The sequence below is a fragment of the Egretta garzetta genome, unplaced genomic scaffold (assembly GCF_000687185.1).
Source record: "Egretta garzetta isolate BGI_Z169 unplaced genomic scaffold, ASM68718v1 scaffold687, whole genome shotgun sequence".
In the NCBI taxonomy this organism is placed as follows: domain Eukaryota; kingdom Metazoa; phylum Chordata; class Aves; order Pelecaniformes; family Ardeidae; genus Egretta; species Egretta garzetta.
The window spans coordinates 25,800-34,997 of NW_009260396.1; the positions used below are offsets into that span (position 1 = coordinate 25,800).

The 9,198-nt window shown below is 49.9% G+C and overlaps 2 protein-coding genes across 2 annotated transcripts in view; one reads left to right on the forward strand and one right to left on the reverse strand.

Moving 5' to 3' along the window:
• Positions 1-9,192, forward strand: part of DNAJC17 (DnaJ heat shock protein family (Hsp40) member C17) — a 26,627-nt gene extending 17,435 nt beyond the window's left edge. The window contains exons 10-11 of the mRNA XM_035898528.1: positions 863-991; positions 8,207-9,192. Of these exons, the coding sequence (XP_035754421.1) occupies positions 863-991; positions 8,207-8,329 (252 nt within the window). The 3' untranslated portion in view covers positions 8,330-9,192. The remainder of the gene's footprint in view (positions 1-862; positions 992-8,206) is intronic.
• CUNH15orf62 (chromosome unknown C15orf62 homolog) lies at positions 4,666-7,449 on the reverse strand. The gene has a single exon (XM_035898527.1). It carries the CDS (start codon positions 5,828-5,830, stop codon positions 5,300-5,302), a length of 531 nt encoding a protein of 176 aa, XP_035754420.1. The 5' UTR covers positions 5,831-7,449; the 3' UTR covers positions 4,666-5,299.
• Positions 9,193-9,198: the final 6 nt, after the last annotated feature.

The following is a 9,198-nucleotide window of genomic DNA, read 5'->3' on the forward strand; positions in this document are numbered from 1 at the left end:
GGCTGAGGGAGTTGGGCTTGTTCAGCCTGGAGAAGAGAAGGCTGTGGGCAGAGCCGACTGAGGCCGTTCAGGGCTTAAAGGGGGCCCAGAGGAAAGGGGGGGACAAGCTTTTTAGTAGGGCCAGCTGGGACAGGAGAAGGGGGGATGACTTTAAACTGAAGCAGGGTAGGTTTAGACTGGATCTAAGGAAGAAATTCTTTCCAATGAGGGTGGTGAAACCCTGGCAGGGGTTGCCCAGGGGGGTGGTGGAGGCCCCATCCCTGGGAACATTCCAGGCCAGGTTGGAGGGGGCTGTGAGCAACCTGATGTGGTTCAAGGTGTCCCTGCTCCCTGCAGGGGGGTTGGGCTGGGTGACCTCTAGGGGTCCCTTCCAACCCAAAACATTCTATGATTCCATGAATTACCCATTGTGGAGATGGCTTTAATGAGTTTTAGAGGCTATATCAGGCATTTGCAGTTTAAAAGAAATCAAAATGTCTTGACTCACTACGAGTTATAATAATTCATGTGGCTGTGGAAATAAAAATCATCAATTACCCTTAATTTTAGTGATTCCTTCAACTTAAACTTACACTGTCTGAGAGTCTGTATTCCTTGTCACCTGTTCTTTCACTCATATATCCAAGTAATCCCAAAAACCCCAGAATTGTCTGGCCTCTTTATCAAAAGTACTGGCAGTGGTATGATCTATCTATGGACCTTAAAGGGTGCTTCTCGCGTAGGGCAGCTGTGAAATCTTTGTTTGTCCCCTACTTGGCCCTGATGCCAGGCTGAGATGGAAAAACTTTTATGATGGTTAGTGACCTGTGAGGGCATGGGGTCTGAAACTCAGATGGTGATGAAAAAATATTTTCCTTGGTAGGAGATGGCTGTGAAGAATGAAGTTGGCCTGATAAATAATCCTCTAAAGATTTCCTGGCTGGAGGGCCAGCCCCGGAACAACCCCAGCACTGTCCTTTCTGACAGTGCTAGTCAGCCTAGGACTTCACAGGTAAGCAGACACAGGCTGCTGTTATCTAAATCTGTTTCTATAACAACCTAAATTTAACAGTGTGCTTTGCATTTATGGTGAGATATGGCCTGACTTTCTGATGAGCCTTTTTGTGCTGAAGCAGTGGCTATTTTAAAGGGCCTTTTGCCTGAGTAGCAGCGCAGCGAGAACACAAGCTATTTGGATGACTGGATCTTTGCACAATCTCACTCTTTCTCTGCCAAGTGAAGAACGAGGATGCTCCTTGCTCAGCCCAGAGCCTCTAATGCCATTCTCCTGGAACTTTTTCTAATGTATTTTGACTGTGGGAATGATAGCTGGTTGAAATGGGTCTCCTAGAAGGCTTCTTCAGAGAGGCTTGTTTACTCGCTGCATTCACAGGAGGGTGAAATTCCAGCGCTGAAAGGAAACCTATATTCTTTGGGTCTGCGGGAAGGAAGAGAAAGCAATCTCAAATGAAAGATCCTTGTAGAGACCTTGTTGTCTGGTTCGGGTCCTCTTTACCACTGTCGTTACTTTGAGTGCGAGGAGTTTGTTAACTCGTAGCTGCTTCCTGTTTATTTCGCCAGCTAATCCCTCTGGAGCTGTTGCTCTTGAATAGCAAGTGTATTCCAATCACAAAACACACGGAAGGCAATAATACCAAGTGGTTAAAACACAGAACCCGATCTGAGGACGTGCTGCAGCGTGTTGTTGGCTCGCCGTTACCCCTTGCTCCTGTGGAGTGGGAGATGTATCCGCTTCTGAAGCATGTGACCTTACACTTTGCTCTTGCACAGAATTTCTCGTGCTCAGCATGTCTTCTGATCTAGTTAGTAATTCCTTGGCTAAGAAGGTGGAAAGGGACCCGAGATCCTTTGGTTATTTGAGTTGAGTGGGGCTTATTCCCCTCTCCTCCTTCCCTGTGGTATAAAGATCAAAAAGATGTAATTGCTGAGAGGACTCCTGCCTTGTGCTCTGCAGGTGCCCTTAGTCTGTGTCTCCATCAGCCTTGTGTGTGTTCACTACCTAAGGATTTTAGCAGCTTGTGAGATTGTTCAGTACGTTCACTCTCCTGACTCTTTGTTAAGTACTTTATTTATAGTATTTATACAACGGAATGCCTTGTTATTCTCGTTCTGCTTAGGGTTGTATGTTTTCACTTGGGATGCATGTTCTTGGTCTGAGCAGCCTGGCCTGAGCAACGTAGTTTCCCAGAAATCTCAGGCAAAGGCAGTTACAACTTCCTAGCCCAGGAGCCAAGCAGATCTGCAGTGGAGACCCAGCGAGAGTCCTGCAGACACAGCAGACTGACAGAGGTGCCCAGAGCATTAGAAGGCAAATTGGGGGGGCGGAAACAGCAGAATCCAATCCAGTTTATTTGAGCACCTCTTGCTAGCAGAGAATGAGAACTGGTTCTGAAGAGCTCATTCATACCTAAGGGGGTTGCTGGTGCAGTTGGAGCTTGGTAGTGGATTCTTGCCTCTGTGGGTTCAAAAGCCCTGGCTTTTGACTGAGTTTATCTTGGCTTGTTTCCATGACCAAAGCTTGTTAGTGTGGAACAGCAGCGTCTGCCTGCTGTGAAGGATTAGCTTGGTGGAGCAGCAAGGGAGAGCAAGCTAAAGCAGCAAATGGTGCTTGTGCTGTGTGGAGGTGGTGACTCACTTCTGTCCAGCACAGCCTCGTCCATCCCATGTTAGCTCTCAAAATGGTGAGGAGTTATGGCCAGTGACTTGCATCTTTTCCCAAGAATTTCACTGCCCATGTTTGTCTGGCCTTTCTATTTTATGTGTAAGCAGCTGCAATTTCTTTGATTGCATTGCAGTCTTGCTGTCCAGGCTAAGACCTCCAAGCTGCTCTGGTTCCTGCTTTTCCTAGTTCTTACTCCAGGCCCTCCCCAAATCCTGTTGCTGCTTCCGCTAGGACGCTTCCAAAATTAGTAATGTGGCAATAGCTTCTCTTGGCTGTACTGCTGCCAGCTGGTTTGTTCTTTGTCCTCAGCTCTTCAACTCTAGGCTATGCAAAATGAGCTTTTTCAGGTATCTTTTGCCACTGCCTCAACCTACTCCCTGCCTCATCCTTTCATACCCAGTCTGGCTTCCCAGCCGTCCGGGTCCACACAAGCCGCACCGGTCTCATTCTGATTTAAGCTGCCCTCACTTCCTATTTGCTGCTCCCTCCGGCTTGCTCCTATTTTTGTCTGAATCCACCCCCATGTTTGCTCCCACTCGGTGCAAATGCAGCTTCTTCCCTGCTCTGCTTCAGAAAACAGCCAGAGACCTGCAGCGTTCTCATGGCAACGCACTCACTACCTATCCGCTTCAGAGCTGTGCCTGCTCCCTGCCTGGGGTAGTCAGCCAGGAGCTGTGCACCAGAGGCTTCAAATAAAGGGCAGCGGCACGCTAACTAGACCAGGGGGGCCTTGGGGGCAGTTCCCAGCTGCAAAGCAAGGCTGATTGGTGAGAAGCGGGGCTGTGAGGAGACGGTAAGCTGCAAGATCCTTGCCTCCACGGTCTTGGTTGGCTTGTTTTCTTCTACAGTAATGGGTGCGTGTTGTCCGGCAGTTCCTGGAGAGCTGCTGGAGCCCAATTACGCTTGCATTGCAAAAGCTGTGGACTGGCCAGGGCTACTCTAGGCTATTTGAGAGCAATGACTGTTGGATTGCTGCGGCTCTGAATGGTTCAAAGCACACAACAGCCGCACGATGCTTTGCCACTGCAACAGTGTGAAGCACTCACTTCTGGGAAGGTCTTCCCTGCTGCTCATTCATTTTGGACCATTCATTCAGCCACATGAAAGTGCTGAGAAAAGCCTTCTGTCTGGCACTCTTGCATCTTTTCTAAGCTCCTTTGAGGTTTCATAGTTTGTTTTGTATTACCAGACTTCACAGCCTGATGTGAATCTAGTAGGTCGAGCCGTCTGTGCCTTCTCTGAAATGCCTTTGTGCACTTTGCTGTGGCCAGCTTCCAAAGCTTATGGTTATCTGGGTGCATGGCAGTTTTGGTTTTTTTTATCTCTTAAAAAGAGCCCTAGTGTCTAATCTAGCTGTGAAAACGGCAAGCATTGGTGACCCCATAGTTTCTGCTGTGTCCTTTTAATAGTTTGCCCTGACCCTGCCTAAAATGTTCTCAGCCCGGCACAGCCCTTCCCACTGTCCAGCTCGCAAGGTAAAGAACTCTGCATTTCCATGCTGGGTCTCGACCTGAACTGTGTACCCTCCCCTCAGGGAAGGGTAACGTACCGGCAGCTCTAGCCTTCTCCCAGCCCAGGAAAGTAGAGCCACGCTGCTTCCCCACCCTCACAAAAACCTGAAGTGGACGGGTCTTGGTTGCTACAGATAAAGGCCCTGTGCTCTTGGTGCCTGGGCTTTTTCTGGCTTGCTACCAATGAAATGAGGCAACATGACGCTTCCAGTCACAGATACATTTATTCTTCCATATCTGTACAGCTGATATATCAGTGCATGCTTCAAGCAGCAGTACCTAGAGAAATTTCTTCTCTGCTAGTAGGATAAATAAACTGCTGTTGCTGTATCACGAGCCTACATGGATGCTTACCTGTTTCCAGGCTGGGCGTGCCAACTGCACTTGAGTTAGGGGAAAAGAAACCCACAGGAGGAAAAAAAAAAAAACCAGAGGAACGGCTTTGATTTTGCATGCTTCAAGCAGCAGTACCTAGAGAAATTTCTTCTCTGCTAGTAGGATAAATAAACTGCTGTTGCTGTATCACGAGCCTACATGGATGCTTACCTGTTTCCAGGCTGGGCGTGCCAACTGCACTTGAGTTAGGGGAAAAGAAACCCACAGGACAAAAAAAAAAAACCAGAGGAACGGCTTTGATTTTTCACATCCAACCATGGTGGGAGAAGAAACACCAGTTTCTGTCTCTTGACCCTTGCCATAGCTATGGCTTTGAGACACAATGCTACTGTCTCCCTGCAAGCTGCCTGCTTATCCACAAATGATGTGTGCCACATCCCTTTCTGTCCGTGTTCTGCAATGTCGCAGCCACATCCCCAAAATAACGAGTCTTTTGGCAAACAATGCCATTCTTCCATGAGGAGAAGACGTGCAGTCTAGAGTGGGAAATTCCCCATGTGGAGAATGGAGACTTGCCCGCAAAGTTCCATCAGACAGTGCTCTCATCTGAGCAGGGAGCCTGTGAGCTTTGCTCCGAGGGACTCCTTGGCAGGGACAAGGACAGTCTGTGGTGGGTAAGGCGAGAACAACAAAACAGGCCACGCACGACAGGAATGCTGCAGTCTCCTTCCTCCTTCCAGAAACTGGCAGCAGCAGGAAGTAAATGTGACGCGTTAAGTGATAAATACCTTCAAATGGCGTAATCTCTTGGGTTCTGTTTCCTGAGGGTCTGCAGAACATCCTCGAGAAGCGATAGCCCCAAATCCACTTTGAAGGACAGGAAGGGATCAGACAGGTCAGGAAGAGCAGTGCCGTTCTGGGAACCCGGCTCTGAGGTCCCGCAGTCTGTAGCCTGGTCCTTGTGGAACTGAGTTTGAGTGGCTTTGTGGTATTGATGAGTAGCACCAGAAAAGGAGATGTCAGAGTGAGAATCTGTGTGGTCGATGATGTTAGGGCAGCTAGAACTGTCCAGGTACAGCCGGGGAGGCTTGGGAGGTGCTTGTGCCTTGGCTAGGTTTTGCTCACTCTGACACGACAGGTAATCAGACTTGTCCTTCAGATCCCTCAAGCATTCCCTCTTCTGGCACTGTCCATCGCTGTCCAGAGTGTGGCTGTTCTGATTCAAGATGATGACTTGGTTGCCCAGCTTTTTGTGTCTCCTGAGTGAGAAACGTCTGAAGAACGTTGTGGACTTAATGGACCCTCTCCGCCAAGTATCCATGCTGATGAAAGGCAACGGGAAGAAGGAAACTGCTGACTCTTCGCAGTCGGGTGTTGGACTTAAGTTGCAGGATCAGCAGCAAGCCACACAACAGGGACAACCTCTTCCTTCCCTGTTCCCGTAGCTGGAAGGAAAACAGAGAGGCTGGTATTGCAGGAAATGCAAACTTCACACCACGTCCCCGTGTTAAGGAGCAATTGGCCTGTCTTAGATATTAGGGAGTCTCCTTCTTCAACGGAGAAGGAATGGCGATGTCTGAGCTTATTAAATCTGTGCTGCAGAAACGAGCTGATGAAGAATAGCAAAGGCACACAGTCACCATGAGAACAGCTTTAATCTAGCATCTAGAACAGAAGGGCACTTTGGTACCATGGTAACCAGCCACCTTCATGGTGAAGGGCACGGTATAAAAATCTCAGTGGGTGGTTAGGAAGGGAGACGGTGACTCAGTCGCGTTGAAGGAAACCAAAGAAATACAGTCAAATGGAAATGTAAAAAGCCACAAAACGCAGATGTAGAAGACAAATGGTAGGAAAATTGAATGCAAAACAGACTTACGCTGTGTCGGAGCAGCACCTGTGTCCAACAGGCGGAGAGGAGAAGCTGCTGAAGCACTCGGAGAACTGTGACCACCACGTTCACCAGTTTGCTGGGACGTCGGAAGAAGCGAGTCCAGGGACGATTCAGCCAGGTTGGACCCAGAACGCTAAAAATCCCCGATGCCTCCTTCTCTTCATGTGCCTCCTGTCACTGCTTCCCAGGCTGCAGCTCCTTGCGCGTATGTATTTGTTTTGAGCCAAGCCCTTGCTGACTCAGCCACGTCAGAAACTGGGTTTTGCACTATTGGTAATTGCCAGGATTGCAGGAAGTAGGTGTGTGGAGTGGCAAGGCACCAGCCCACACGCCGCCTGAGGAGAAGGCAAGCTCCCTTAGAGGCACCCGCAGTGCTTGAGCGAGAATGCCGACTTGTAGCCCGTCTTGAATCGGGCTGTTTCTGCTCTCGGTGCCCTCCCTTCCGCCGCTTGCGAGGGCTCGTTGTGTCAGCAGGGCTCCCAAACGAAGCCAGAAACAACCTCGTCTGTTTTAAATTTAAATCCAGAGCGTGAGGTAGGGATTCAGGTTTGTAAGGGTGATTCATCTGCCTGAGTCCCAGGTAGGCTATTCCATCCCGCCGAGCAAATGGCAGTGCGTGGCTGTGGTTAGTGGACAGGAACTTCGACGAGGCCTCGTTCTGCCGCGGAGGGCTGATACCATCTGCTGCTTTCTCAGACACTGTGAAAATCTTGCTGCGCAGCGCTGAAAGGTTACTTCGTTCATTCACACGGCTCCTAAAATGCCAGTGATGGCGAATTAGTCTCTTCATTTCCCAGGCTAAGTTTCCCATCTATTGTGGGCTACTACTTTGTCCCTGCAGCCAGACACTCTGCAGCTGGAGGAACCACTCTGCTGGTGCATGATAAGAAATTTGCACTTGCCCCATTTTCCTGCAGAATCTTACTTAGCTGTTCCATTGACTTTTCATCCCTTTTATTGTCTATTTAACATGTCCTTAAATCACCACTAAATCTGCTTCCTAGAAAAACGAACATGAAATTTTTTTTTTTCCTTCCATTCACCTTCTGTCAAGATGCTGTTATTTCTACCTGAACTGTCAGGCAAATGAGATGGATGTTTCCAAGCATCGCAGTGCTTTGAATACATCCAAAATAGTGAGGCCACCTACTGATGTGAAACGCTTCTTGAAAGCAGAGTGCCAAACCCACCGTTTTGCTCCACGATAGCAGCTGTCATCTGCTGCCTACATTTATTAGGTAGAGTCTGCAATCACCACTTGGTTGACGTGACGGCTGCTACCACACACCACAGAAAGGCTCCAGGAGCTTTTGAGAACGGAAACGCTCTCGTCTCAGGTTTGGGAACATACCTGGTGGTTTGCTTTCTGTACCTACTTCCGTGACTAAACCACAGAAAGGTTTGGCTGGGTTTTTCTTTATGGCATCAGCCTGTATAACGGGTGAAGTGTACGCGGGACTCTGTGCACCGGCGCTGTGCTTGCAGGGCGAGCTTGCCATCCAAAAGAGCCAGCCACCGCGAGGGAAGCCGTGCTTCCCCATCCAGCCTCGGGAGCAGGGAGCAGCTCCAGCAGCAAGGGGGTGGTTGAGGCTCCCGTCTGCCCTGCTCTGTCTCGTCAGTAAGGCCGTTACGAAGCAGGCTGTTTTCTGCCAGCCAGGCAGCTTTTGCACCTTCCCCGATTTCTCTGGGCTCGTACTGCTGTGAACTCGCCTTCCTGACTCGCACGTGCGTGTGGCGAGCGTGGCTTATGGAAAGGGGGGGCTGGGGTCCTTGACAAGGTTTGTGTTTGTCTTCTGCTCCTAGGCGTCGGTGGTATCGGAACGGGACTACGAGAGCCTGGTGATGATGCGGATGCGCCAAGCAGCAGAGAGGCAGCAGCTTATCGAACAGCTCAAGCAGGAAGATGAGGAAGAGTCTCACACCTAGCGTGAGAGTATGGATTCTCCCCGCCCCATCATTCTTCATTTCCAAAGCTGTTTCTTAAATTAAGTCAATAAACCTCCTTTTTTAAAACTGTTGTAGGAATACAGACTCCCAGTGACTGCAGCCCTTATCCCTTTCCAGAGCGGAGTTAAAAGTGGCTGCGTAAGCTTCAGAGGAAGTGTGCTAACCGCTCGGTCTCCGCGCTCACAGCGGACAGGGTGAGAGGTGCTGTCAGAGCACCAAACCCTGGAGCTTCTTTTAATTCCCGAAAGCTTGTTCAGGAGCTGTGGATCCAGAGGCTTTGGCAACAACCGTTTAAAACAACCCACAGGAAGGCATTGGTCTCTTTAGAGAAATGTTTTATTGGTGTTACCCCTACAGCAGGATTGATACAGTCCCAAACAATCCAGCATTGCAGTTGCTGTTAAGACTACAGAGCCCGTACCTGAAATATTCACAAGACCTTTCCGTGCTGTTCTCAGGCTGTTTCGGGAGCAATGTGTTACGCTTGAAGGGCGCTCTTGGGGCTGGAAGTCTGGTGATGGTGCTGACCACAGCCCCGTTTGGGAGAGAAGCACGCCTTGCTGCCGAGGGAAGGGATTCTCCAAGAGCACTGCGTAGGTCTAGCAGTTCCCGCTTACGTTTCAGGGATGAGGTGGTATGCTGGCCGTGCCTGGCCTCCCCTCCCCGCCCCCCCGGGGCCTGGGGGAAGGCATGCCCCGAACTCGCAGCTTGGCACGCACCTCGCCGGGGCGGCCCTGAGGAACAGGCAGGCACGTCTGTGCTTTGAGCTTCCTCCAGTGCATGCTAATAGGAGATGATTAAAATGTGAAGAGATGGTGTTTGCCAGGCTGCCATTCAGACGAATGCCG